Source organism: Mycena indigotica (assembly GCF_014461135.1).
Source record: "Mycena indigotica strain 171206Taipei chromosome Unknown Mind.scaff0014, whole genome shotgun sequence".
Lineage (NCBI taxonomy): Eukaryota > Fungi > Basidiomycota > Agaricomycetes > Agaricales > Mycenaceae > Mycena > Mycena indigotica.
In genome coordinates this window covers 260472-287757 of record NW_023503013.1, presented here as the reverse complement: position 1 = coordinate 287757, position 27286 = coordinate 260472, and the positions used below count along the sequence as shown (strand labels likewise).

The 27286-nt window shown below is 50.3% G+C and overlaps 13 protein-coding genes across 13 annotated transcripts; 9 read left to right on the top strand and 4 right to left on the bottom strand.

Moving 5' to 3' along the window:
* Positions 1-30: 30 nt before the first annotated feature.
* Positions 31-547, bottom strand: MIND_01299200 (Ubiquitin-like protein SMT3; the record flags this gene model as incomplete). Its single annotated transcript, XM_037369453.1, has 6 exons — positions 31-58; positions 108-143; positions 195-252; positions 299-320; positions 370-428; positions 484-547. The coding sequence occupies 6 exons, from the start codon at positions 545-547 to the stop codon at positions 31-33; spliced, it is 267 nt and encodes an 88-aa protein (XP_037213951.1).
* Positions 548-640: 93 nt separating this feature from the next.
* Positions 641-1981, top strand: MIND_01299100 (F-box domain-containing protein; the record flags this gene model as incomplete). Its single annotated transcript, XM_037369452.1, has 1 exon — positions 641-1981. One exon carries the CDS (start codon positions 641-643, stop codon positions 1979-1981), a length of 1341 nt encoding a protein of 446 aa, XP_037213950.1.
* A 102-nt stretch (positions 1982-2083) lies between these two features.
* On the top strand, positions 2084-2791 carry MIND_01299000 (Iron-containing alcohol dehydrogenase 1; the record flags this gene model as incomplete). Its single annotated transcript, XM_037369451.1, has 4 exons — positions 2084-2089; positions 2134-2233; positions 2284-2334; positions 2391-2791. The coding sequence occupies 4 exons, from the start codon at positions 2084-2086 to the stop codon at positions 2789-2791; spliced, it is 558 nt and encodes a 185-aa protein (XP_037213949.1).
* A 2250-nt stretch (positions 2792-5041) lies between these two features.
* Positions 5042-6236, bottom strand: MIND_01298900 (uncharacterized protein; the record flags this gene model as incomplete). The annotated part of the gene is made up of 4 exons (XM_037369450.1): positions 5042-5182; positions 5237-5533; positions 5588-5899; positions 5955-6236. The coding sequence occupies 4 exons, from the start codon at positions 6234-6236 to the stop codon at positions 5042-5044; spliced, it is 1032 nt and encodes a 343-aa protein (XP_037213948.1).
* A 285-nt stretch (positions 6237-6521) lies between these two features.
* On the top strand, positions 6522-7374 carry MIND_01298800 (Ras-related protein Rab-18; the record flags this gene model as incomplete). The annotated part of the gene is made up of 5 exons (XM_037369449.1): positions 6522-6680; positions 6732-6779; positions 6824-6896; positions 6944-7059; positions 7111-7374. The coding sequence occupies 5 exons, from the start codon at positions 6522-6524 to the stop codon at positions 7372-7374; spliced, it is 660 nt and encodes a 219-aa protein (XP_037213947.1).
* A 224-nt stretch (positions 7375-7598) lies between these two features.
* MIND_01298700 (uncharacterized protein) lies at positions 7599-10334 on the top strand (the record flags this gene model as incomplete). The annotated part of the gene is made up of 18 exons (XM_037369448.1): positions 7599-7621; positions 7676-7769; positions 7820-7972; positions 8029-8075; positions 8125-8446; positions 8493-8549; positions 8614-8647; positions 8696-8714; positions 8768-8829; positions 8873-8926; positions 8972-9057; positions 9118-9227; positions 9278-9374; positions 9430-9741; positions 9794-9956; positions 9999-10129; positions 10177-10239; positions 10293-10334. The coding sequence occupies 18 exons, from the start codon at positions 7599-7601 to the stop codon at positions 10332-10334; spliced, it is 1869 nt and encodes a 622-aa protein (XP_037213946.1).
* A 25-nt stretch (positions 10335-10359) lies between these two features.
* On the bottom strand, positions 10360-11967 carry MIND_01298600 (uncharacterized protein; the record flags this gene model as incomplete). Its single annotated transcript, XM_037369447.1, has 5 exons — positions 10360-10868; positions 10920-11472; positions 11524-11631; positions 11696-11893; positions 11950-11967. The coding sequence occupies 5 exons, from the start codon at positions 11965-11967 to the stop codon at positions 10360-10362; spliced, it is 1386 nt and encodes a 461-aa protein (XP_037213945.1).
* A 337-nt stretch (positions 11968-12304) lies between these two features.
* Positions 12305-14844, top strand: MIND_01298500 (uncharacterized protein; the record flags this gene model as incomplete). The annotated part of the gene is made up of 8 exons (XM_037369446.1): positions 12305-12858; positions 12907-13203; positions 13261-13345; positions 13396-13560; positions 13606-13675; positions 13725-13874; positions 13923-13992; positions 14043-14844. The coding sequence occupies 8 exons, from the start codon at positions 12305-12307 to the stop codon at positions 14842-14844; spliced, it is 2193 nt and encodes a 730-aa protein (XP_037213944.1).
* A 137-nt stretch (positions 14845-14981) lies between these two features.
* Positions 14982-15871, bottom strand: MIND_01298400 (Cleavage and polyadenylation specificity factor subunit 5; the record flags this gene model as incomplete). The annotated part of the gene is made up of 6 exons (XM_037369445.1): positions 14982-15003; positions 15053-15167; positions 15213-15288; positions 15386-15719; positions 15776-15802; positions 15852-15871. The coding sequence occupies 6 exons, from the start codon at positions 15869-15871 to the stop codon at positions 14982-14984; spliced, it is 594 nt and encodes a 197-aa protein (XP_037213943.1).
* Positions 15872-16030: 159 nt separating this feature from the next.
* On the top strand, positions 16031-19739 carry MIND_01298300 (Sulfate transporter family protein; the record flags this gene model as incomplete). Its single annotated transcript, XM_037369444.1, has 16 exons — positions 16031-16128; positions 16176-17111; positions 17163-17341; positions 17387-17530; positions 17591-17648; positions 17695-17729; positions 17777-17788; positions 17837-17951; positions 17999-18105; positions 18158-18245; positions 18295-18383; positions 18434-18583; positions 18633-18935; positions 18984-19046; positions 19095-19211; positions 19261-19739. The coding sequence occupies 16 exons, from the start codon at positions 16031-16033 to the stop codon at positions 19737-19739; spliced, it is 2973 nt and encodes a 990-aa protein (XP_037213942.1).
* Positions 19740-19907: 168 nt separating this feature from the next.
* Positions 19908-21367, top strand: MIND_01298200 (uncharacterized protein; the record flags this gene model as incomplete). The annotated part of the gene is made up of 5 exons (XM_037369443.1): positions 19908-20025; positions 20081-20160; positions 20205-20501; positions 20550-20847; positions 20907-21367. 5 exons carry the CDS (start codon positions 19908-19910, stop codon positions 21365-21367), a joined length of 1254 nt encoding a protein of 417 aa, XP_037213941.1.
* A 174-nt stretch (positions 21368-21541) lies between these two features.
* MIND_01298100 (uncharacterized protein) lies at positions 21542-24122 on the top strand (the record flags this gene model as incomplete). The annotated part of the gene is made up of 9 exons (XM_037369442.1): positions 21542-21577; positions 21636-21713; positions 21767-22063; positions 22110-22332; positions 22688-22789; positions 22839-22918; positions 22969-23259; positions 23306-23612; positions 23659-24122. 9 exons carry the CDS (start codon positions 21542-21544, stop codon positions 24120-24122), a joined length of 1878 nt encoding a protein of 625 aa, XP_037213940.1.
* A 51-nt stretch (positions 24123-24173) lies between these two features.
* On the top strand, positions 24174-27053 carry MIND_01298000 (Extracellular metalloproteinase; the record flags this gene model as incomplete). The annotated part of the gene is made up of 7 exons (XM_037369441.1): positions 24174-24219; positions 24319-24803; positions 24861-25394; positions 25446-25769; positions 25820-26709; positions 26761-26959; positions 27009-27053. The coding sequence occupies 7 exons, from the start codon at positions 24174-24176 to the stop codon at positions 27051-27053; spliced, it is 2523 nt and encodes an 840-aa protein (XP_037213939.1).
* Positions 27054-27286: the final 233 nt, after the last annotated feature.

Below are 27286 nucleotides of genomic sequence, written 5' to 3'. Positions count from 1 at the left end.
CAGAAAAGGGAACAACGACTACTGCAACGACTACTGCCAACCACCTAATTGTTCTAGGCTGCGAAAGAGTCAGTAAACAGTCGCTCTAGTCCATCCAAGAGACGTACAAGCAGTCGATTTGATCGCCATCTTCAATGTCGAGGCTGGTGTAGATTCAGAAATGTGAACTAAAAGAACGAGGACAGGGCACATACTCGCCAGGTGTATCCTCTTTTCCGATTCGCTTACCCTCATAAACAAACTTGAATGTCCCTACGACGCGTCAATCACCACATGCTTGTCGACGCGTCGCGCCTACCAGATTCCTTGCCAAATCGTTGCTCAAAGAGCCCTCAGCATGACTCACAAATTTGAACGCGTTGAACACACCTCAGCAGCAGCGAAGATCTTCGCAAACTTGGTATTTGGCTTGACTTTGATTTGCACCTCTGCAAGAAAGGAGGTGAGTGGCAGATTACCCTTTGAAAGCATGGAATGGCTAACCCTCGCCATCATAGACGACTTTGAGATTGATTTTAGGTTTCACGTCCTCGGGCTCTTGAGACATGGTGCAATGCTGGAGACGGTAAAAGGCAAGGGGAATAGATTGTCGATGTGACACTCACCGCTGAGTCACATCTTCCTCCTTGAACCGACCACCATGGCTAGGTACGATAGCGACGGGGATGTCATTATGCGAGACCCCCCAATGACTTTTGACTGGGAGCTGGCCTCTACCTTCTCCCGCATCTCCCTGGTAGACCCGCCTGTATACCGCCTGTCAAACGACCTCCTCTATCAACTGTTTGCGACGACTCTCGCTGGCGAGCCATATGAGCGTGTCATCCGTCTCTCTCATGTGTGTTCAACTTGGCGCTTTATCATGCTCCACGCTCCTCTCTTTTGGACCTCCGTCACCATATATATCCCCTCCAACATCGACCACGCGAACATCACTGAGCAACTTCTTCGTCGTTCGCAACACCAGCCTTTCGATTTGACTGTCCACTTGAGCAAAAGATCTCCCCCAGACTATCCCATTTTCGCCACTCTTGGTCCCCATGCACATCGTTTGAGAAAGCTACGGATTCTCGCACCGACCCTTCAAGCCCTTGGCTCGTTACCGTTGCTCAATTTCCCAGCACTTGAACAACGCGAAATCTTCGTTCAATGCCAGACAAGGGGCGGATCTCTCGCGGTCGTTGCTACCCCGCCAAACCAACAACCATCATCCCTACAAATCACTGCCTTTTCTTTCTCTTACTTCGACGGCCTCAAACTACCCGAACTTTTCATTCTCATCGAGTCAATGCGCCATTCTTTAGAACATTTCAAGCTTTACTATCAGACAGGTCCAGACGTGCTTTCTCTCCAACACTGGAACCTCATGTATGGCCCCGTTGTTCAACTTCCCCTTCTCAGCACCCTGCAAGTCGGGTTCAATGATGCCCTATCGCTGGTTCCATTCATGAAGCGACTTCGTCTTCCCGTTCTGCAGTCGCTCTCAATCCATGACTTTGGCATGTGTCCCGAGCAAGATACTCCTCAGCAAGGTGTCATATCTGCCGGTTTTGCGTCGCTCCACGATAATCCTCCGTTACACGAGCTTCTTTCAACCATACTCGAAGCCATTCCCTCTCCCACGCTACTCAAGGCGCTGCGACTGACTGGACTGTATGTTCCCCCTGAAGAACCCGAGGACATTATTGAGTATCTCTTCTCGATATGCGGTCCACATATACGAACCCTTCGTCTGGTCGAATGCGATGCTGTTTTCCTCGAGGCGCTTGCGGAGACGTTGTTCCAGAACCATTCGCCGTGGCGGTTGGAGAGACTGATCGTTAGAGGGATGGACAACGACGACTTGCTGGAATGCTTGTGGATCAGACATGCCCATGAGTACCCCAAACTGAAGGAGCTGAGTTTAGAGCCATATACACGACCACCCCCGAAGGAGGTTTTGGCCCAGTTTGCAGAGGTGGTGAACGGACCCATAGATTAGAAATATATATCACAGCGCTAGACGTACAATATTTTTTTCTGTTTGTGATCGTTGATGACAAAGCCTCGTCTTTCCTTCCTCCTTTAACGTGTCCACAACACAATGACGGTTTGCATGCGTTTCTAGCACTATTCGACCTAACACTTATGTAGGATCTCACCTATTCCTACATCCACATGACAGACTACGAGCTGCAAACACTGGACACGCTCGAGACCCCAGAATACCTGAAAGACGAGCTGATCACCGATGGCTAGTACCTATTGTGCGAGCAGAGCGTCAACCGATCTGGCTCTGTGCAGACCTCAACATTCCTGCACACATGGTGCCTCCAGATCCAGATGATTCAGACAGTGCGCGACTGGTTTTTTTTTTCCTGTTCCACACTTGACCTCACAAATCTGCTTAGTACTTCCTTCAAAAGCACACCCATCGTATCCGTACGGCAACCCGTTGAATCCAAAGCACCCAGCGTCAAGGCCGCGACCGCCTTACGACCCGTTCTCGAGGGCCTTGTTTGAGGACATGGGGTATGCTGGGGCAGGGGTTAACGGCGCGCATCGGTGGAAGGACTTGGCCATGGAGATGTTGTTGCCTGTGGACGAAGTGAGGGAGGAGAAAAATCGGGCAATTGAAGCGAGGAAAATGGCGAGTGGCTCTGGTGCAGCACCGACAGGCGCGCAGCCGGCTGGCATGGCAGCTAATCAAGAGGAGGACGAAGAGGATGAAGAACAAGAAGATGAACAAGAAGAAGAAGAGGACGATGATGATGATGACAACGACGACGAGGACTCGGAGGAAGAACCTTAAGGTCTAGCATAATACAAATTTCTCGCCCAGGATTTCCTCAGTCAAGTTCCACAATTTCTCAGCATTCGCCTAGTTTTGTCAGCAAAAGTCTCTCTCTTTATACGCGACTCACTGGATCTCTTGCGAATGAGGACATTTGTTCATCAGCAACCACACTGTCCACGATGTACGATCCAGAATGGCCTGACAAGCGTCATTCAGCGACAAAATAGAACATAATTTGCTTACTATCTAGTCTCGGGTCAAAGGCGGCAGCGACGGGCCTATTAACTCAAACGTTTACTCCAAATAAACCGTTGAGGTCCACTCACGTTGCCGCTCCTTGTTCGAGCGTCTTCCATTTACCAAACGCATTCCCTTGCGGCTTTCCATCACTGCCAATGACTCCTGATGCTTTCAAGAGCGGCACCAAAGCTTCCTTCTCGAACCCGGTGGTGGGCGTCACTGCGAACGGTTCGAAAACATCCGCGAAGATGAACAACTTACACCCGGGGTGAACACTGAATGCTCTCAGCTGTCCCTTGGCCCTTTTCGCGAGCTCTCTTGCCATGAGCACATTCGTGACCTTGGTCTCGGCATATCGCTTGATCATGCCCGCTGGGGTAGATGCGACCGCTGGGGCGTCGCCCTTGCGGAGTGCAGAAAAGTCAAGCTGGGCTTGGTGATGCGCCACGCTTCCGAGGAAGACCACCCGCGGGACATACGTCGCAGTCTTCGCAGCAAGCAGTTTGGGAGCAAGCAGCTTCGTGAAGAGAAAGGCACCAAACTGGGAGGTGGCCATTTGAACCTCGATGTCGTCTTCGGTGAGGTAGTAGACTCCCGTCGTCGCCGCATTATTGATGAGCACCTGCTGGAATTTTCAGAGCTGGTTTTGACTGGGATCGCGGACTGACGTGAATGGGCTCTGTTACTTCTGCTGCTGCCTTACGGACGGCCGCGAGCGATGATAGATCAACTTTCAGCGACTGGATATTGGCGGAGGGGAACTCTTGCTTGAGGGCCGCTTCAGATATGCTCATCCTACGTCTATGAGCCCGTGAACTCAAACAAGACGAATTGGCGGACCGTTCCGTGTCATGGCCAGCGATTACGACCAAACCGGCGTACGGGGCAAGAGCCCGGGCAATCTCGTACCCGATCCCCCTAACTGATGTTCCTGTGATCACAACTTCAAAGAATGAGAGTCGACGCTATTTCTTTGTCTGGGGCCATACCGTTCTTGCCTGATATGTTGTCCTTCAGAGCATTGGCAACTTCTTGCGCGGTAGTGGTGCCGGTGAACGTCGGGAGAACCATGCCTACTTGCGTTGACTCGTTGTGGGCAGAGGCGCGTATACAGTGTTTATATATGTCGCGAAATAACGATTGACCAATAGGCCATGACTTTTCGGATCCCTTTTCCCGTCTGCCGGTTCTTAGAGGCGGTAATGCTCCAGCGTTTCTGGACTGTGATTTCCCGAGTTTCGCGGGGAATGAGTGCCAAGTTCTAACAACAAACGCGTATGATTTGTAATGATTTATTTAAACTCGTGCTCCTTAGCATCTAATCATAACTGAGCAGATGTGAATGAGCCGCAAGATGTCGGGGTCCGTGACGCGACAACTTGGACAGGGACCTTGTGACCGCGTCGGGACGCAGGATTCTGTTGTTGGAAGTAACAGTAAGTTAAAGACCGGAACTGTCTCAGCGAAAAGCGCTCGATAGCAACAACTATGGCTTCAAGTTCCCATCCAGCTTGTACCCAGCGTGTGTGGATCCTGTGGGAAGAGGTGCGTCCACACAAACCTCCCGTGGAAATATGGCTGTTGTGATGTGGTGATAGAATGGACATTAAAAAAGCGTATATAGATGCTGACTGGAGCTTACAGCTTTCCCATACCCACTACACTTAACGATGGCTCAAACAAAGCATTTCGCAGTGCGTTGTCAATGTCTTGCCGAATAACCTATGGGCTCAAGTGTCTACACCGGCAGGCGGAATCAACTGTTCAAGTCTATTACCATGGTCAATGGGTCAACGCTGTGTACAAGTTCGCTGGCAGCAAGTCGACTGGGAAAAACAAACCCAGGGTATGTGCCCCCAACTCTAACGGTATATTCGGTGCTTAATATCGTTCAGGCCTTCACTGGCCACCATGTGCTGCTCTCTTCGGGTATAATGGTGGCTTTTCTCGACGATGACATTCGGGAGCTTGAGTAGTCCTTTAACATGCGAATCCCATAAAACTATGTCCTGGTGCAAGAAAATACTACCCCATTTTTAAGATGCACTGAGTAAGCACCGCCAGCGCTTGGTCGATAGTTGGCCGTTTGAGTGGATCGACTTGCGTCATTTGCGCCAGAATCGACTGGTATTCTTCCAGTGATACCAGATGGTTCTGTCCGTACATCTGCAATGACATGAATATATCAGTAATCGGTAACAGTCAGCTAGCATTGCATACTCTCAATGCCGCGTCGAGCTCAATCTGCAAAACCTTTCCTAGATTGAAAACGTCGGCAGCGAACAGGTCTATCTCTGTCTCAGCCTCCATGGCGGGGACTTGTTCTGGCGCTGGCTCCGTGGTCGGATGTGTTGTAGGAATACCCCAAGGGTTGGCCAGCGACAAGATGTGCGCACTGCCGAAGTCGATGTACGCATACTCGACCTTGCACGTGAGCCGGAAGTCGTCTGTGCATTTGTATGGTGGCTGCGTTCGCCAGTCAAAATAATTGATTACAATATTTTGACGTTGAATATCCTTCCAGTTTATTTAGCGCAACAGTATCGTGACGCTGACGAGGGAAAGTCTCACCCCATGTGCAATGCCTCTCTTGTGAAAAAACTGCAACCCTTCAACAAGTTTTACTGCCATTTCTATCCTTGTTCCCATAGATCCGCAAGGAGGATCGTTCCAGAACTGGCCCCATGCAGGCATGACGGCTATGACAAATCCATGCGGTGTCTCTACCCAGTCAAGCACTGGAATGGTGTGGTTACTAGTATCCTCCCGAGCGCTGGGGCTGGAGCAATCTTTCAGAGCAGCCAGTTCAGCACTGTCGTTGCCAATCGCTTTGAAGACCACTGTTCTCAAACTCGAGTCCAGGCCAAGGAGAACTTCAACGCACTATCAGTCGTGTTCATTAACTTGAAGTGGCAACATTCCAGGAGAAGGTAGTTACAGTTTGGAGCGGGGATGGATGCCGGCCCCGAACTACGTCGGCCTCAGGCATCATAACGTGAATAAAGTTCTCGTTGCGAGTGGGTTTGAAAGGATTGCGAGCGACATTCGGCAATGGCAGTCCCTCGCCAACCGTTTCATACTCTTCGCTACTAGCAAGGATATAGCCCCGTGAGTGTAGTAGGTCCTTACAGGAGCTCCAGATGTCTTGTAAGGCCAAGTTTTCCCAATTTTCCGGACGAAGGTCCAGGTGTTGATGTAGCGTGCTGGTCGTGGCAGACATTTGTTCACCAACGCATCGGCACGTGCAGACTTTTCTCATGCACGTGCATTTGTACACACACACACAATTACGGATTTAGTATTTGGTTGTACGAGTTTCCCTAATGTACTGTATACATCGTCTCCGTTTTATGCTTTCAGCAAAGTCAATTCGCGCGGATTACCGTATCAGAAAGTATACAATCTTATCTGCTATTGATCCGAACATTCCGAATCCTGGGCACAAGTCACGATGACGTCCAGCCCCATTCCTCCTGCCTGCATCCACTAACCACACTCGTCATTCATGGCCCCTCCCCCAACCAAACCGCCCGCGCCCATAAATTATAAACTCCTGCTCATCGGCAACTCTTCTGTTGGAAAGAGCAGCCTGTTGCTACGCTTCTCTGACGAGCAATGGTTGCCGGAAGACGAGAGTAGTGCGACGATTGGGGTGGACTTTCGGGTGTGCTGCTTGTTAGTTGCTCCATTGGCGCTTGCTGAAACTCTGGCATAGGTTCACAAGATGGAGGTCAAGGGGAAGAAAGTTAAGCTCAGTATATGGGTGTGTTCTGCCTGTCCTTCCAGTGGCATCTGACTCCTTCACAGGATACAGCTGGACAAGAGCGCTTCCGCACGATCACATCGTCATACTACCGCGGTGCCCAAGGTGTCATTCTTGGTCCGTCTGTTGCGTTCTGCTTAATTTGGGTTGTTGACCTGCTGCAGTCTACGATGTATCCAACAGGGAGTCATTCGACGCGCTACCCAGATGGTACAGCGAACTAGAGGCGTCTCTCAGCGACAAAGTCGTCAAGATCTTAGTCGGAAACAAGGTGGATAAGGTGTGTACAACGATAACATCCACATTCTTTGTGCTCAACCGCAAAAATCAGGAATTTTCGCGACAAGTCTCTACTGCCGAAGCGGAAGCTTACGCAGCTCGGATGAACTCCCTCTTCGTTGAAGCCTCTGCTAAGACGGCTGCTAATGTCAAGGAAGCCTTCACGCAATGTGTGGAACGTATCATGGACCAGCCAGAACTATGGGAGACGCCAGCCGGAACAGGCGCTGCGATTAGCTCGAATGTGAAGATGCCAGGTGGTAATATCAATCTCGCAGAGGACTCGCAGGAGGGTGGAGGTGGTTGTTCATGTTGAGCATGAGGCCAAGTCTCTTTCACGATGTTACGACGGGTATACCCTCCATTCACACGACGCACACTTATGTACACCTTCAGCATATAATATAGCACCATTATATTGAGAATCAACTCAGCTGCGGAAGTTCAACGTTAAACTTTGTGTGCTCTTGTTTGGCCTTCGTTCGACTGGCTCTCTTCTGTCCTCTCATTCGACACTGATTGTGGCAGAGCACCGGCAAGATGTCTGGTAAATATTCGGGAAAGTAGGGTATCGGATTTCAGGATCGGTGGACAAATGTGGCTCACTGACTCTCTAGGTCGGGCATCGTCATCGCTATCGATATTGGGACGACGTCGTCCGCTGCCGCTTACTGCATTAAAATGCCAGGAGAAAAGTTGAGGTTGGAAGTGGTGCGCTGTAAGCATTATCTCAAGGACCAGGAATCTTATCGCCCTTCTAGGTCAACCAGTGGCCAATGCAGGTAACTTCGACGCTACTGTTTAGAGACTCTGTCGATGTCGCGCAGCCTAATAGCGACGCCAAAGTCAAGACAGCAATTCTGTATAATCATGCAGGTGAAATGGTTGCATTCGGAGCAGAAACTGAGAATGATGTAAGAAATATTGGTGTTCGAACTTTTTTTATTGACGAATACTTACTGTTGTCAAGGGTGACCTTCAACAAGAGCGTCAAGGCAATCTACACCGCGCGGAATGGTAGTGCAGACATCAGGTCCTAAAGAAGTTGCGCGGCTAAATCCTTCAGGTTCAAACTTCACTTTGGGCCCAGCACCCTCCGCAACCACCCGGTAGTCAAGCCATTGCCCCATATCCCAGTCACAGTCGATGATATGTATAAAGATGCCCTGGGCTACTGTGTCAAGCAAATCGAAAATACTGTTCTCCAACGCTCTCCCAGAGGTCGCAAGCAGTGGGAAGAGTTGTCGCCGCAGATGACTGTGGTCCTCACTACGCCAAATGGATGGATGGGGGCCGAGCAGCATCGCCTGCGGAAGGCCGCCGTCAGGGCTGGTCTTGTGCCCAGTAGCGGGGAAGATCGTGTCTTGTTCCTATCTGAAGCCGAGGTCGTCCGTCCCTCGTGATCGTGATACCGAACCGACTAACAAAAGTTAGGCAGGAATACACTTTGCGATAGAGAATGGCTCTTTGGTGAAAACGGATTGGTTGAAGGTTGGTTTTCTCCAAGTTTTCTGAAGGATGATGCCATCATTGTCGGAATTGACCGGGGTTCCAGCCGGGAAGCCATCTCATCGTATGCGATATCGGTGGTAGGTCTACCTCCTAGTTGAAACAGAGCTATTGGTGACTCTCGTCAGGCGGAACGGTTGACACAACGTCAGTAACAAGCTTTCGAGAATCGATGATATTGTTGAACACTCGCTCATTAGACGGTACACGGTGATTAGCAGTCGTCCCAGTCTCAAGTTGAAGGAGTCCTCGATGCCATTGTGTGCGTCCCGCGCTCAGCTTGGTTCCTGGCTGATTGGATCAAGGCTCTATGGCGGGAGGCTCCACGGTCACCATGCGTGCACGGGACTGGCTTCAAGGTGGGCTCCTCTCCTGGCGTACTCGTCAATCCAATCTCCAAGCAGGACAGGCTTTGAAAGGCACCAATTGGGACAACGAGACTGAGATGAGCCAACTCGTTGAACGATTCGATACAAAAACAAAACAAATGGTAGTTGATTGACTTTTATTACGTAATTTACTAGGGACGCGGCTGATTGTGCAACGGTAGTTCACCGCTGGTGACATGTTTCTACCTCTTGGCGGGGCGGCGACGACGAAACGCATCCCTCGTCGGGGCTTCACTGTCGAGATTGATCAAGGCTACCTAAAAATTCCAAAGTGTGTATTCCTTTATTTGACAGGAGGGCTTGGGTCATATAGTTTTCTAGTGCTACTATGCGGTCATTTTTCGCTCCATCCCTGGAGCAAATCGAGCATGATATTGATTTTGCGACCAAAAATGTTGAAGGCCAGGTCATTGCTACGGTGAGACGCCTTCCTATACCATGTTTTGAGTTCAAGTTGACGTCTGGGTTATCAGAATGTCCTCATTGTTGGACGGTTCGGTGATTCGCGTTATCTGTATAACGAGCTGTGTGCTTGGGGCCAGCAACGTGGTCTGAACTTCACCAAGCCGGAAAACATGAGCTCCAAAGGCACTGTGAGTGGGGCATTAAGATGGGCCCTGTCGCCGCTCGTGCATGAACGGCTGGCCAAGTTCCACTATGGCACAGATATACGTATTCCGTTCGACCAGAATAATCAAGAGCACCGACGGCGCCCCGAATCGATACTCCAGACGCAGCAGGGGGAGGTTCAGATACTGCGCGCGTGGGGGAGCATCGTCGAGAAGGTCTGTTTCTGATGTTCGTTGTCGGATGAGACTTGAGAATGTTGTGATGTAGGGTGTCGACATACCTGCCTCCCAAGAGTTCATTTCGTCTTATGTCTACGAACTCGATGCTAGAGAGACTCAACTCGTTAGAGAAGAGATAATCTACATCTATACCGGCCACGGCCATTCGACAACGCCGCCGCTCTTCTTAGATCTTCCCTCAAACCAGTCAGGTAATGCAAGCTTTTAGAGACCGCTTGCTGACCTCGATGAAGCAGCTGATCGTCGTCCCGTCCTCCAGCGCGGGGTCGAGGTATTCTGCACAATCCAGGCCGACCTGACTCGCTGCTTCCGGGCCACCCCCTCCCATCGAACACCTTCCGGTGCTCTTTTCAAAGAAGTCAAGGTTGGTGCTACTTCCGGCGGCAAATTACAACATGCTGATCCACTTAGGTCGACGTTTGCCTGCGTCTAGGCTCCACAGAGTTTCAAGCATGGCTACAATGGCTAGAAGATGTAAGTCCATTCCGTTAAAGCATCTGCGACCAGCCTTCAATTCAATGCTTCAGGGCAATCTTCAGCGAGGTCGGGCAACAGTCGTATTCAACTAGCCAATTGTGCTACTTACATCTGCCGTTAAAATGTGATTCCTTCTGAAAAACGCTGGATCAGTGAAATAGTGAGAACGCGAGGCTTCATTATGAAGGTCATTTCTCCTGATGAGTTTCTTTTTGTAAGCCCGAAATGAATCACACTGATGAGCTCGTCACCCGGTCGCTCGCCCAAGTTAGGCCAGTGGATAGCCATATCTTCGGGATTGTACGCAGGGAAATTACCAAACGTTGGAGAGGGCTTAGGACACTCGACGTTGGCACGCACAGTAAGCAAATCGCCACGCAATGTGAGGCAAAGTTGCATTGCGAGCTTGTGAATATCCGCTAGCTGAGTGAGGATATGCGATCGCAAAGGTTCGAAGTCCATTACTGGCAGTCTGTGCTGAATGGCGAAGAGTTCCAGGATAAGTTGTGTCAAGTCGGCTTTTGCTTCATCAACGATCTGGTTGTGTTTGCGAACGAAGGGGGCTTCGGCGTTTGCGGCAGCTAATGCAACGAATGAAGACCATCGTTGAGCAATAGACCACGACTCTGTGGCCAGATGTTCAGTCCAAGTGACCATTTGTCAAGAAAAAAATGCACCTGTTTTGTCAAGAATCTTGAGTATGTCAGAGAGGAGGTTACCCGGGTCAAAGGCTTTAGCAAGGACATCTCCAGAGAAGTATAGAAAGTTGAGCTGGAGAATAAGCAGATGATGTAGAATTGCATCGACAATCATGCCACTATAATCCATCCGTTCACCATAGGCAAATAGTGCCTCGCATAGCCTCGACTGCCGATCTTGATATAGTTTGTAGTTCGAGGAAAGTGGAATATGAGTCTTGTTGGGAGCCGTACTCGAGGCCGCTGCGTCATGAGCAGTAGCACGAAGCGATGAAGAGAAATGGTCCAATAAGTAGTTAAGCATTTCGAGTTGAGCCCTGACTTCGGTGACAGACACTTCGTCAACGTTCTGGTCGAATACAGCTGGGTTGATTTCTCGGTGACGATTGAGCCGCTCTTGGAGCTGCCGAATCTGTTCATGTAGCTGTTTGTTCTCGCCCCTTATGATGCCAATGTTCGAGCGGAGCTGGCTGAGTTCAAGTTCTTTATTGGCGTTATCGGATTTCAAGCGCCTTGCCCAATGAATTCCGTCCTATCCTCGACCTCATGAGCATGATGTGTGGATTTTAAAAAAACCGCTAACCTCGGGTGACTCTTTTTTGCGACGAGTAAAGCTTTTGGTGTTGCGTGTTGGGATACTCCCCAATTCACATTCTTCTTCTTTTTTAATGTGCAGTGTCTTGCGTTTGGGCTGTCAGAGTCAAACACGATTGTGCTCGATCAAGCTGAGTAGGTAGGGTCTGAATTCGGCATACCTGCTTCTGAACTTTCCGGGAGCAGCTGTGAGAGGCGTCCTCAAATTCACTCGACGTTTCGCCAGTTACTGACGAGAGAACACTCCCAGACGGTGAGAGACTGATCAGGCGAGGTCGGGTCAGTACTGACGCGCCAGGACGACTGGTGATATTCCTTTGGTTCTCCGTTTCGTATAGGTTATGAGAGCCGTTCACTGCCTGGCCAAACAGTTGAGGCTTTTTGACCCTGTTCAAACCATCCACTATGTTATTACCCGAGCATGAGCCTTCATTCTGGGTCAATTTTCTAGCAGCCTGCCGCCGCGTTACTGGCATGGAAGTTGGAACGAGTCAGAACGAGTGGAGTGTGACACTCATGTGCACGTGCACCGTGACACATGCAGAAAAATTGAGGTCTCACACGGGTTGTCTAGTTACACCATGAGCCATTGGACTGACATACCACTCGAACTTAGTTGGAATGCTTCTCCAGCGCAGAGCTTGTCACCGAACCAGTACTTGATTGTGCAATATTTGTGGCCGAGCTGTCAATCAGTGGCAGTGAACTGGGCGATCATCTTCGTAGACGCCGCCACGACACAACTATGATGAATCTGTGCGCAGCCAGCCATGATCCTCAAGGAACCGCCATTAGGAGAAGTTCACCCCCCTCGCCAACGTAGCTCACTGGGCAGTCTCATTCGCTGGATACTTGTAACTCTTGTGCGTCTTGCAGTTGCATGGGTACTATTTGGTGTCTTGGGCCAAGTTGTATACCACTGGACCACATTCTCGCATTCCCAAGTCTACCAGAACCAGACGCTTTCGGAAGTTAAAACCCGAGGAGCGGTTCTTCAACCACTCATCGACCGCGATCAGGTGTTCGACATCGCGGTCAGCATCTGGACGCTGCCCTTGAGCGGGGAGAGGACCGGTCCATTCTCAAAGACACCGATATACTCCGACATTGTCTTTAGAGATCTTCATATTTCCGACAAACATGTCAAAACCACACTCAATTACAAACTCCCCATGCATATCTTCCGCAAACTTTTCCTCAAGAATTCAGACCTTCGCGCATCATTTGTCGCGATTCCGAAATCACCCTCACTAGCGGACTATATCTCCAATTTCTCATCGTGGTACCCAAACAAGATGGACGTACCTCCAGTTCGCTCTTGGCCGTAAAACATATTTTCTTCTCGAGTCACACAAATGTTGACATTTTACAGTTTCCCACTCGGCTCGCCGCATATGGAGGATCCTGGTGTAATTGACCTGGCCATCGACTCATTTGGAATCTCAATGCCATTGCTGGAGTTCCATGAATATCGCAGAAACCAATGTGGTGATGCTACAATTCACGAGAGCAAAGACTTGGAAACGGACATTGACCTGGATGATGATATCGACTCGGCTGAAGACGACCCCGAAGCCGCTCCGCGTTCCCGCCTACGTTTTCCGCCCGTCTCTGACATAAAAAAGTACCCAAGCCATTCTGTCGAAAGGCATCCATTCGTTATCACCAGGTAAATCGACCTCGTCTTTGCGAATGTTGACACTTCGGAGCTGAGTGATTACCACAGGACTCAGATCAGAATAGTTGACGAGACGCATATCTTCAACCGGAAAGCTTTCAACAAGGAGCATAACCGGCTTAAAGCTAGTGCAGTGGGTCTAGATTGCTGCTTGTTCTTCATCCTGTCATGCTACCTGTCTAGTGTGGACAAAATAAGGGGGCGAGCCCGGACTACTTCCTTTGTGACCGTGCTTATCTGTTCAACGGAAATTGGGAGACCCGACTTGAACTCAAGACACCCAGCAATCAGACGGAATGGGCGTATGGTCCATATCTGGGTTATGGGGCCTTCTCCTCGGGACCTAAAGTCTGGATTCTCAATTCGTTATCTTTCGATGTTGACAATTCATAGGATATTATACCCATCCCTGTGACCCGCACCAACTGCACGGACGGCTCAACAAACTCTGCAAATGACCCCAGTATGTTTAAGACTCTTTCATGAACTTAGTACTCGATATACCTTCTCAGCTTATTTCGAGGTCAATTGGCGGATATCTTTCAGTGGACGGAGCCCAGCTAAGTTTTCAGCTACCGAGCTGTTCCCTTCAGCAGAGCGGGTCGCCCATCACAAGAGCGCCTTCAAGATGACACAAGCACACGACAGTGCTGAACTATGGAGTACGACATTCCAACGTATGCCATTGCCATCATGTAACCCACCTTCAGATGGCTTATACGGCCACCAATTCAACGAGGACGCCCATCCTCGTCGACGTTTCGCTATTGGCATGATAAGGTGAGTTCATATCATCATCTCCCAACATCCACGTTCACAGACAAACCCAGTGGAGTGCTATCTTTCGTCGTCGGAGTTTTCGACGTGGGTTATTGGTACACGCGCACTACGACTGCACATATCAGCATTGCCGGCACCGTGTTTCTTGCTCTGGGAAAGCTCTTTTCCGCAGCCAGTGTTGTGGCTGGCAAGATCGAAGAGGACGAAATCCACCCATCTCTTTCGCGGCTCTCGGAGCTGTTGTGGCTGATTGCTTTCACTGCTGCTGTGCGTCTTTTCCTCCCAGGACTGATGCTCAAGACCATCTGGCGAGTCGAAGTCACTGTTCCCGAAGGGGCTAGTTGGATGACAATGCCGACTATTCGGCTTCTGCCCCCTACGCACCGGGAACGGAGGAGCCAAAGGATGGATCGCGGAATGTCCTGGGCTGTTCGCGTTCAGCTGTGCCTCGCGCTCATAGCTCTTTACTCCTTCTTTTCTCCTGAAGAGTACTATGTACTCCCAGGCCAACTACCACCACGGACCGCAGACGACCACCCGAAAAACATCGTATCGCGACTGGCGGCGTTTCTCATCTTCCCGCTCACCTTTACTGGAATCGTCTCCCAAATCTACCTCAACTACCGCAGCAAGACCTTCGCGGGCATGTACAAGCTGTCCGTCACCCTCCGCTTTGTCGCCGAGTTGCTCAGGCTAGCTACCTACTCGACTTCGCTGGTCGGTCGCTTCGATGCGAAACCAGGACTATCAATACCAGCAGTTGTGGACCTAGTCTTGCTAGGCGTCACTATGTGGCAGGCATCCACTCTTCCAAAAGTGCTGCAAAATGCCCAAGACGAGGATGCGGATTAGTGTGCATGATTGCCTGTCATTGGATGTATCTGTAGTAGCTGAGCCCAATGACTTCTGGGTGCCGAACGTGCGTTAATATCGAAGGGGACTTCTGGCTCATTTGGTACAATAACAATACAAGGGTGGAAGGACTGAGGTCACTGATATATGAAGTTGTAGCTGCGAAACAGTCAAAGATGCGGGGAATGTCGAGGATAATGCGACGAACCGAGACAGCAAGTGAGGAATAGCGGAAAGCTGAGGTCCATAGCGAGCAGCGTTGTCGTACAGCTCAAAAAGCGGGATGGCAAGAAGTTTCATGTTTTTAGGGACAGCAAGGACCTCTAAAACTGGATTATTCACGGTGCGAGTCATGTGGAAACACGTACTCTTCTCGGGCATTTGGACGAGAAAGAGTTTCTTGCATTCTTTGGGCTTGGTGATGTGGGCAGGAACGAAGGGGTACTGCGAATCGTTGTCAACGAACGTTCGCAGCGGCATGAAATCGAGACGGTTTCAAATCGCCACAATCACGTCTGGAAGCAATGAAGATGGTACGTACCATGAAAGTCTCGAAATTAGGACGCCACCACTGTGCTAGACAGTCACCGATTTCCCAGTCTGCACCTTCAACAGGCGGACCTGGTGGGGCAAGCCGGTCGTCGAGGCGTTTCTTAAGGCCGGAAATTTCGTCTTCTCCTGGCAAAAGGTACTCTCCTGGCAGCTTGAAGAAGGCGTTGGCGATCTGGAGCATAAGGATGTGGGGGTGACCATGATCGTGAACGACTAGAATTCCCTCGACAGTACGTCTCATGCCAAAGTCTTCGTAATTGTTCTGTAGCCGCTGTAGCCGCGCCGACACGGACGGGTCCTCCTCAGGCTGAGCTTCTTTCGTGCTTGGAATGAGTAGGTCAGCTGGCATCTGAATGGCGAGTAATCGACTCATTGGTACCTAAAAGTAAAGTTGGAGAGCGGATAACTGGTCTGTGTGAGTATGGCGAGTTACAGGCTTGGGAGATATGGCATACAGCGCGATTGTGTTGGACATAGTGGTCGACGCGTCTGAAAGCTCGCAAAATTGATGGAACGCGTGACCTTGCCCTGATTTCGAAATGACCGCTACAAGTGCTCCATTTTTCCGTCTCTTCTACTCACTAAGCCCGAGTTTCGCCTGTCCTTCTCGCTCGAACGCTAAGCCGAGGTAACGATGGAGGATGAGCAGCGAAGACCATCAGCTCAGGAAATCGCCGCCCCCTTGTTGTTCTCCCCTCGCACGATGGAGGAGTCCTCTTTACGTAGAGCAGGGTCAGTTGCAACTATGACTTCCCTTCACGCAATAACTAGCAATTCAGTCTATTTCAGCCCTCTTTTTCTTCCAGCATGAATGGCTTTGGAACACCGATGACCGTTCCGCAGGCCCACTCCCAAGACTCCATCCGTCTCAACACCATGCAACTCAGCGGCATGGATATGTTTTCACCACCCAAAGATCTATCGCCCATTTCTCGCAACGGATCTGTGACGCCCAGGAACCGTGGTCAGCCTTCCGGCCTATCCCTGCTTCGTCCACAGTCTTCCCACTATGCTCCTGCTCCTTCGCCAGTACCTACCCCTCCTTCACCGCCTCATTTGACACCACCAGAACAAGAGTCGCTTGCTCCGTCGCCTCCCACGAGCCCCGAAGTTCGCATAACCGAATCAACCCCTCTTCTTTCTGTTTCGGCTTCAAGGAAGCCGACCACCAAGGCATTCAGCTCTTTCTTGGCCACAACCATCACCCAGTCCATCAATGCCCTCCCAGCAGTTGTCCTCGGATGCTTGCTTAACATTCTCGATGGTCTTTCCTACGGCATGATCATATTCCCTGCGACTTCTCCCTTTGAAGGTCTAGGACCTGCAGGAGTGTCGATGTTTTTCGTGTCGTGTGTGGTGGCACAACTCACGTACACATTTGGCGGAAGCACTTTCGCTGGCGCCAATGGAAGCATGATGATTGAGGTTGTCGTAAGTCGTCTTTCTTTTGCTTCTCGCCGATGTCCACTGACTGCGAGCTCCGGACAGCCCTTTTTTCACATTATTGCATCCTCTATAGCGCAGGATATTGGACTTGATCGGCCCCAGGAGATCATCGCAACGACCATTGTCGCGTTTGCTCTGTCCTCTATCCTGACCGGACTTGCCTTCTTCGTTCTTGGTTACCTCCGGCTCGGCGCTCTCATTGGCTTTTTCCCGAGACATATCCTTGTCGGATGTATCGGTGGCGTGGGTGTGTTCCTCATTGAAACGGGGTTTGTTCAGGGCTCCTCATTCTGTGATCATGAATCTGATCTTCTCTCCAGTCTAGCCGTGTCCCTTCGTGTCCCCGATGACGCCTTAACACCATCATTGGAGACTATCAAATTCGTTTTTCTCAACGCACACAGTCTTTTGCTGTGGACGATACCACTCGCACTTGCCATCTTGTTGAGGGTAGGCACAGAACACTGGAGATGGCGTCATCAGCTTATATTCCCTGCGTGTAAGTTGGTCACGTCTGCACTGCTCTTGTTGATCTTCGACTCAGACTTCCTTTCGATACCACTCACCTTTTACTTTGTGGTCCTCTGCGCACGGCTTGATATTGGACGACTACGTTCTGAAGGATGGATCTTCGAAATGGTAAACACCGGCCAACCAGAACCTTGGTACAGTTTCTACAAATACTACAGTATGTCCTTGATTTTCCGCTTTGTGATCCCATCACTAGTACTAAAACTGGACAATTAAGACTTCAAGAATGTACAATGGGGTCCATTATGGGATACAATCCCCACCCAATTTGCACTGTGAGTAGCTAATCATTCAGAAACTCCATCTTAGGCGTCATTAAAGATTATTTTTCAACATCCTACATCCTCCTCTAAACGGTACTTCATCTTCACCTGTTGCATTATCGACCTGACTGATATGGTAGTACCTGCATTATGTGTGTTCGATCGAATTTGGCAAATCGCATGCTGATCACCGCTCATAGCCGTCTCACTCAACGAAGATGTCGACACCGATAAGGAGCTTGTTGCCCATGGCTATTCGAATCTCCTTGCCGGGGCATTAGGGACGGTGCCAAATTACCTTGTCTACGTCAACACGTATGCTCCCTGCGTCTTTCACAGTGTTTGATCCTGAACGATTGCAGACTACTTTTCTATCGCGTTGGTGGTGGTACCCGAGTTGCTGGATTTCTGCTTGCTCTCGCAACTGCGGGGATGTTACTCATTGGAACGGGCCCCATTGCGTATATTCGTCAGTCTTTCATGTTTCATGATCCATATCGTACAAAGCTGAAGGGGTGTAGCGGTCATGGTCGTAGCTGCATTGATTTTTGTGCTCGGTATCGACTTGTGTAAGGAAGCGTTGTGGGACACGAGACATCGGGTCAACAGGTAAAGCAATCGTTCTTTTCACTGGGAATTTGTTGACACTGGTTGTTAGGTCGGAATACATAACAATCGTCCTAATCATGGTCTGCATGACTGTGTGGGACTTTGTCATTGGTGTTTTGTTTGGAATCCTCGTCAGCTGTACAGTCTTTGCGAATCATTGGTGGTCATTTCTGATTTGAATTCCATAGGCTTCTTCTTTGTAGTGGAGAACTCACAACGCGCAAGCATCCGGGCGCTTCACTCAGGCGAGACAGCGATGTCGACCGTGCGAAGGCCAAGCTCCCAGCGGGACTATATTCGTGACGTCTCAAAGCAAACCACGATTCTTAGACTCCAAGGTCTGTTTTGTTTCATTTGCTTATTACTACTCTCCAACTTGACCCTCAGGCTTCCTCTTCTTTGGGACGATTACACAAGTGGAGGCAACCATAAGAGGCATCATGAGCGAGCCTTCATGGCTACGAAACCCAGTGCGATTTCTGGTCCTCGACTTCTCCCTGGTCGGCGGTGTGGATTTGTCAGCTGCTGAGGCGTTTGTTCGCATACATCGTTTGCTCGCAGCCAGATATGTTACACTGGTGTTCTGCGGTTTTGGTCCTGATGGAGCTGTTGGGCGAGCACTTGCAAGCGTAGATGTTCTGGGCTCAGACGGCGTCGAGTTGTTCGAAACTTTTGGAGATGCTATGGAGTGTGAGTGGACAAGAGTGGGATGATGGGTGACAATTAACGACACCATAGGGACAGAAAACGCATATTTGCGTGCTTGGTTCAGGTCTCAAAAATCGGAGACTTCTCCATATGGTTCGTTCATATCTTTTGCACGAGAACTACCCCCGACCTGCGTTATAGTGATTCCTGGCAGACAAGACTCCAACTTGGCTTATCAAGAGTCGTTGGCGGGTTCGTTTGTCGGCTCTCCTCGTCGATCCCATCTCAGGGACGCCGGCCATCGTACGATTGCCAACGGTGAGTGTTTCAAGTCTCTTACTCAGACTTTTTATGTCGTTCTATCTAGAAACGCGGCCAACTGAGTTGGGAGTCGCCGCTGAGCCATATAATACCCTTGTCAAAGCATTTTCATCCTACGGCGACCTTGATCTGGAGCAGTTCCGACCGATGCTGTCGTACCTCGAGCGGGTGACAGTTGCAGAAGGGCTCGTTCTCTGGCGACAGGGCGACGCGGCGGATGGTTTGTACATCATCGAGAGCGGCACTTTGCGGGCGCAATACTCATTCTCCGATCATGCGCCTGGAATCGAGGAGTCCATGGTACCTGGCACATTGGCTGGCGAGTTGTCCGCACTCTCGAATCTGCCGCGTAACGCATCGGTGGTCGCAGAGCGTCCTGCAGTGCTTTGGAGGCTCAGCCTCCGGAATTTGAGGAAACTGGAAGAGGAAGAGCCTGCCCTTGCGAGAAAATTCACGCAACTCGTATTGAAGGCTGCGAAAATCGACAATGACATCCTTTTGGCTGCGTTGGCCAGTCGAAGATGACTATTATGTATTATACTCACAAGGCAGATAGATTTTCTACATATATTCATTCATGGGTTTCCTCTGGTTTTGCCTAATGAAGGACTTGCTCCCTCTTGCTCCTCATGATGCCAGACCTCATCCCATCAGTATGCACGTGATCGTTGACGAACTTCAGCTTCAACTACAATGTCCAACCACTCTGGTGGACTTGATGTCACTTCCCAGATGGCGGATATTCTTGCTCAGCCAGGCTTCATCTCCGTGACACAAGGAGGTCAAACGCTGCGCGAGTTGTATCGTCGCGGTGAATCCACACTTCAACATTGACAACTTGAGAATACTTAATTGGCATCACACAGAGAGTCTTAACATGGACATAAGCAAGCTGTCTGCATTCACACAAGCTGTATTCATGGGCATGTTTGATGTTGTCAAACAAGTAATAATGCTCAGAAGTGAGAGCGCTTGCTTACCAGCCCCTAGCTCGTCGAACAAGGGACGGCACCAGATTTGTCCGGAACGGAGACTCCATTTTGTACTGGATATGCGTCCTGGGTAGTTCTGGGCGCTCAACGGTCCGCACAGGGTCCTCCGGGAAGTCTAAGGCATCTGGAGACTCTCGAGTTCTTGTTGACCCATGGCGCGCTGCCAGACATCCAAGACATTCTTGGTCATACTGCTTTGCACCATGCTACCACTTGTCCTCGCGAAACTCTTGATCTTACCCGCTGTCTATTGAAGCATGGAGCGAACGTAAACCACCTGAATCGCTTTGGCGAGGTAGGTTCTAGTTCTACGAGAGAGCACTAGTCATTCAGTCCGAACAAGATCAGCCTCTTCGGCACGATGCAGCTGAACCTTGTCGCCACTATCGATATCTTGCTGGAACATGGCGCGGATATCGATATAGTGCCAGCCGATGGCCTTACTTGTCGCCAGTTTTATCTAAAACTGGGTCCGCAGGTAGCTGCCGTGATGAACAAATGGATTGTGAAGCGATCTGGTGGAGACGCTCTTCCTCGTCTCGACAAGTCATGTGACTCTTGTGGGAAGAAGCCTGAAGGTTTCGACTTGAAGCAATGCGCCAAATGCAGGGTTGCAAGATACTGTTCGCGCGAATGCCAGGGCAAGTCTGTCTCTTTCTTCCATCCCTCCTTATCCGTACCACTGCTTACCACATCACAGAGAAAGAGTGGCCGACACATAAAAAGAAATGCAAAGCGTTTTCTTCCGACGCAACGGTGGTTCTCAAACCGATTTACGGAAAATACAGTCACACAATCCCGCTGGCAGAGACTGGACGTGGATTAAGTGGGTATCCTACTCAAGCGAAGGCCTTCTCCAAGAGTCAGACGCGCGGTTCACATGAACCGAAGAAAACTGGAAAGTCGCTTGTTGTCAAAGTACAAGTCCCGTTCACCGACGACCCGGTGCTGCGGGCTAGTGGGCTGCTCGTGTACAGCAAAACACGCGACTTGGCATGCACAATCAATCGTGAAGATGCGCCAGAAGAATATGACCGGATTTCGGAGGTAGTGAGGTCCAAGAGCATCACTGGAGCGAAGGGTTATTTTGTGGCGGAACTGGAAAGCAAGGATAGATTAGTCGTGAAAATTTCAGAGTTGTTGGCAGATCAGCCATGGTAGTAATGCTGAATCATCGATAGCCAGGTTGAGTAACATAGGGGCTCATATAACATAAGCAAAGGCTAACTTCTTCCTTCTTGACCTTCATGTCTGGATTGTACTCTGGCGGTTTGCGTGTTACACTTGAGATGGAGGCCATTATCGCGAAGCCCGGCTATTTAAGGGCTTTCAAGGATGGCGGTCAAGCACTACGAGGATATGTTGGTCAAGGTTTGCTTCCAGTCTGGCTCATTGCTTTTGTCTCATGAATCATCATTCTCGTAGAAAGTGCAAAGCTGGACGAAAGACAACTCTCCTCTCTTTCACTCGCAATGCTTTCTTTGGCTATCTTGAACCCGTGAGGAAGGTGTGCCACAGTCGCTAACACATCATATTGCTTAGATATTTCCTTCTTCTAAGGCGGTTGAAAATGGCACGGCCCCCGATTTAACTGGAACCGAAACACCATTCAAACATGGCTATGCGGCATGGGTTGTTCTCGGCGCACAAAGAGCTATAAGTGGTCCTCCCGGAGCTATGCAACATTTGGAGACCCTGGACTTTCTTCTCTCGAGCGGGGCACCACCCAATGTCGAAGGTATCGATGGCTACACGGCTTTACAGCACGCTACGACATACAATCAGGAGCAGTTCGAACTTGCGCGATGCCTGCTTAGGCATGGAGCGAACATAAACCACAGAAATCGCTACGGTGTGGTCTGTGTACTTTTTTTTCGTGAATCGTTGCTGATCTCAAACCCAGATTTCGCTCCTCAGTGCCCTGATGCATCAAGCGCTTCCGTCTGTAGACTTTCTCGTGGAGCACGGTGCGGACTTGGACATTCCAGATGCGGACGGTTTCACTGGTCGCTACATGTACGTCAAATGCGGACCGCAAGTCGTTTCTATCGTCAACAAGTGGATTTCTCAACGAAAGATGGGGTCGAGCATTTCGGACGAAAATGCCGAAACTCAGCTGCGTTGTGGTAACTGTGGGAAGACAGACCCTAAGCTGAAGAGATGCGGAAGATGTCGAGCGGTGAATTACTGCTCGTCGCAGTGTCAAAGTGCGTGAACTCGATTCATGATACCCGCTAATTACCACACATCCCAGAGACAGCTTGGCCAGCTCATAAGAAGGGTTGCAACGTACCGCCATAGGCCCAATGCTTCGGCGAAAATATAACGCCATCGTGTTTTTATTCATTGTGCTAAGTATACTCTTTGTAACTATGTACATTTCATTCGAACCATTACTCATCAAAAACTGGACGGATAGGATGGATTCACGTGTTACCCCAAATACCAACGCGTTCTTTCGTTAGACCATGACCTACACAGGGGGTTTGTCCGTCCCGCCTGCAATGCAGACAATTCTCGCTCGCCCAGGGTTCATCAGCTTGAAGCAAGGTAGCGAGTCCCTTCGAAAATTGTACCAGATAGGTCTGTCGCCCAACTCCTCAGCTTAACTTGGTCAACCGTGACGCGGCAGGAAGTCTCAACCTTGATCATCGCCTTCTTTCGCCTTTTGCCCAAACTGTGTTCATTGGTATCCGCGAGAATGTCATCAAAGTAACGCCATAGATCGTCTGTCCATATGCATAATGCTGACGGTCATTCAGGCGTTTGCAGAATTCCAGCCAGATTTATCAGAAACCGAGACTCCTTATAAGCTGGGCTATGCGTCTTTAGCTATCTTCGGCGTGCAAGCCGTGGTAGGACCTCCGGGGTCTCAAGACTATGTCGGTGTTCTACAATTTCTGTTTTCAAAGGGGCTTCCTGTGGATATTGCCGACATCACTGGCTTTACTGCTCTCGACCACGCCTGCATGGCTCAACAATCCTTGGAAGACTTGGCGAGGGTTTTATTGGTCAATGGAGCAGACCCAAATCATCAGGATCGTTACGGGGCCGTATGTTAACTTTGCTTTTTTTTATTGGGTCTTCGGTTAACATTAGTCGATTGAGACTGCCATTTTTGGGGCCATGCAGCACAACCATGTTGGGACTGTGGATGCACTCATGGAGTACGGGGCCGACATAGACCTCAAGGATGCGGACGACTGCAGTCCTAGAGACTGCTTTGGTAGTTGCGGACCGCAAATCACAGCCACGATCACCAAATGGATCCGGAAGCGGTCTGGGGAGGAAGCACCGAGGGAAGTCAAGGGTTGTGACTATTGCGGAAAGCCGTGGTCAGAGGAAAGCCCACTCAAAAACTGTGGACGGTGTCGAATTGCAAGATACTGCTCCCCACAGTGCCAAAGTATGCATCGTATCCCTTTGGGCAGGTTTTTTCTGACGTTCTGCAGAGAACTCATGGCCAAAGCACAAGAAAACCTGCGCACCTTTCTCCTCAGAGAATACTGTAACGCTCAAGCCGACGTACCTAGCTAACGCCGCCAGCTATTCCAACGCAGACCTCACTCGTAATTTGGCCGGGTATAGCAAAGGGCCTCTTCCAAAAGCCGCTTCAGTTGCGACTTATAAAAAGTTGCATGGCGAGGCAAAGAGCATTGTGATTAAGGTTCAAGTCCCTTTCACTGGCAGTTATCCCATAACCAGAAGTACCGGAGACCTGATGGTGTACACGAAAAAGCGGGACTTCGCATGCACGATAAGGAGGTCGGATGGGCCGGAGCCTTACGAGCAAATCTCGGAGGTGGTGAGAACGAAGGGAGTGGGTGGAGCGAAAGCATATTTCGCTGCGGAATTGGAGAGCAAGGACCGGTTGGTAGTCAAGATATCAGAGCCGCTGGCTGAACAGCCTTGGTGAGCTTGTTTTGGGGGGTGGAATATTGACACAAACAACGTATCATACTCAAAAATGGGGGAAACGAGGGAAACGCGAGGAAGACACGCTTTGGCGACGCGTAAGTGCTGACGCGGTGCTCGGCACGTGTCCCTTTTCCATCATAACGGTGTCACACGGCACCTGCCTTTTATGTCGGATACCCGATAGCAAGCGACAGAGCCTCCTGACTCCCACCACCATCTTGCTACACACACTCTTCGAACCCACATCCTACGCTTTCCTTCCCTACGCTTCTTCATGCGTCTCTTCACCGCGTCCCTCGCAGTTGCGGGGCTCGCTGGCCATGTCTTTGCTCATCGTGTGAGCGACGGGCCAATGCGACAACGCAAGTCTCTCGGCTTCGGGCCCGTTCACAACCACGCCGTATATCGCTCTAGCCCTTATCAGGTCACGACCAAGAACTTTAAGCGCATGGTTGAAGACACCGACCCCTTCGTCGTCGCCCAAGCCTTCGTCGAGGACATTCTTGGTGACCAGCTTAACGAGGCCAACTCGTATAAGATCCGGAAGGACTCATACACCGACCGCAACACTGGCGTCACCCATGTCTACGTCCGCCAAGTTGTCAATGGCATTGAGGTCGCGGACGGCGATATGAACATCAACATCAAAGACGGAATGGTCCTTTCCTACGGCAACTCGGTATGTTACCTATCTGCCGACGCATCCTAGCTCTGAATATTTCTCTCTCTTTTTTAGTTCTACCCTGGTCCGGTGCCCTCGCATCTCATGCAATTACCGTTGGACGATGACCTACGTCATCCCCACCAAGAGTTTTGCGACAGTCTCACCGACGAAATGGAACTTCGCTATACCTCGCTTCAAGATGGCCAAGTCGTCATGGGAGGTGCCGCTGAGATGCCTGCACCGGACTCTGGTCTGCACCATTTGACCCACGTCCATCATTCCAACTGCCGTCTCCAACATCTCCCTCTCAGAATGGCCGCACAGTACCCTAGCAATTTCGACGTTGATCTGCGCTCCGCACTTTTGCAATTTATGGTTGCCGCTACTCCCAACGACCAAGTTGTCAACGATATTCTCAGCGACTACGACTCGCATCTTTCAAAGATGGTGGAATATTCAGAGGGCAACCATTTTGCACCGTCCGACGAGTCATCTTACATTCTCGTTGACAACGTACCCGACACTGTCAATCCTGTCAAGGCTAAACTCGCTTACGTTCAAGTTACCGGTAAAGATAATTCGATCCACCTCAACCTTGTCTGGAAGGTGTGCTTTTTCACTCCTGGAATCAGTGCAACGCTCTAATGTGGTCTCTAGTTCGAAGTTGAGATGCAGGATAACTGGTACGAGGCTGCCGTTTCCGCTGTGGCCCCTCATCGCATTGTCTCCGTCGTCGATTGGGCTTCAGATGCTGCAGTCCCCACCCCCAAGCCCGGGAAAGCTGCAACTTACAACGTTTTTGCCTTTGGTATCAACGACCCTGAAGAGGGCAAACGCTCTATCGAGAAGGAGAGTTTTGACCCACTTGCTTCGCCCGCTGGCTGGCATTCGCTTCCATACGCCAATGACCCCTCTTTCCGTGGTGTCAAGGTCAAGGCTAAGGATTTCTTCCGCAATACAACCACTACTTGGGGCAATAATGTGTGTATCTGTGTCAGTGGTACTCCTTTCCATGTACTGACGTGATTCAGGTCTTCGCGCAGGAGAATTGGGAAGGCCAGAATGCTTACATTACCAACTATCGTCCCGATGGTGGTGTCGACAAGGACTTTGATTACTCCTACAAGCCCAAGGAAACTGAGAAACCCGACGCTTTAGAAGAGGCACAGAAGTTCATCAACGCTACGGTTGCGCAACTGTTCTACACTACGAACATGGTTCACGACTTGTACTACCGCTATGGCTTCGACGAGGTCTCCGGCAACTTCCAGCAATACAACTTTGGCCGTGGAGGCGAAGGGAACGACGCCGTTATTGCCAATGCCCAAGACGGTTCAGGCTACAACAATGCCAACTTCATGACACCTCCCGATGGTCAGAATGGTCGCATGCGCATGTATCTCTGGAACACCGCACTTCCCTATCGAGATGGTGACTTCGAGGCCGGGATTGTCATTCACGAGCTCAGTCACGGTTTGAGCACGCGTCTGACCGGTGGACCAATGAACTCTGGCTGCTTGCCTTTCGGTGAGAGCGGTGGAATGGGTGAAGGCTGGGGCGATTTCCTTGCAACTACGATTCGCTCAACGGAGAACTACTCTGACTACGCCATGGGTTCTTGGGCAGCAAACCGGCCCCAGGGCATCCGCAATTATCCCTATTCACTCAACGACACTATCAACCCCTCGACTTATAAGACACTTGACAAGCCTGGATATTTCGGTGTCCACGCCATTGGCGAGGTCTGGGCCGAAATTTTGTGGCACGTTTCCCAAGGTCTCATTGCCAAGCATGGCTTCAGCTCGACTCTCTTTCCTCCTCAGCCACTTGAAGACGGATCCATTCCCGAGGGTGATTTCTATCGTCCCAGGTCTGGTAAGAAGCCTTTGGTGCCAAAGCACGGTAATTCCTTGGCTGTTCAGTCCGTATTTTACCTTCTTTTTGTTGAACTGCGAACTGATTACGCTGAAAGGCTTGTCCTAAATGGAATGAAGCTCCAGCCTTGTCGTCCCGGCTTCTTCGAAGCTCGTAATGCGATCATTCTGGCAGACCAACAACTGACTGGCGGCGAGAACTTCTGTACACTGTGGAAGGGCTTCGCAGCCAAGGGTCTCGGACCTGATGCTGAGGTTGTCTTGAGAACGCCATGGGGCGGAGGAGTACGGACTGATGTGTGTTTGTCTCTCTATATTCTCGAGTCACAGTTGACACTTTTGTTAGGATTTCGAGGTCCCAACCGCCTGCGGTCCTGATGCAGATGAATAGATGATGATAGTTTACTAGACACCCCTACATAATCTCTTCATGAGGATTTACGACGATCTCGTGTCTGTCTCTGCTGTACGAATAGATGCTGAATATACTGGTGCATAATGAACTTGTCCAGACTTGTCCCCGCTAGCCATCATTTTTCATTAGTTTGCTCCTGTCAAGAGGGACAGATGTTTAATAACGTCCACGATCTCGCTATAAATTCAGGCGAACTGGGCACTTGATGC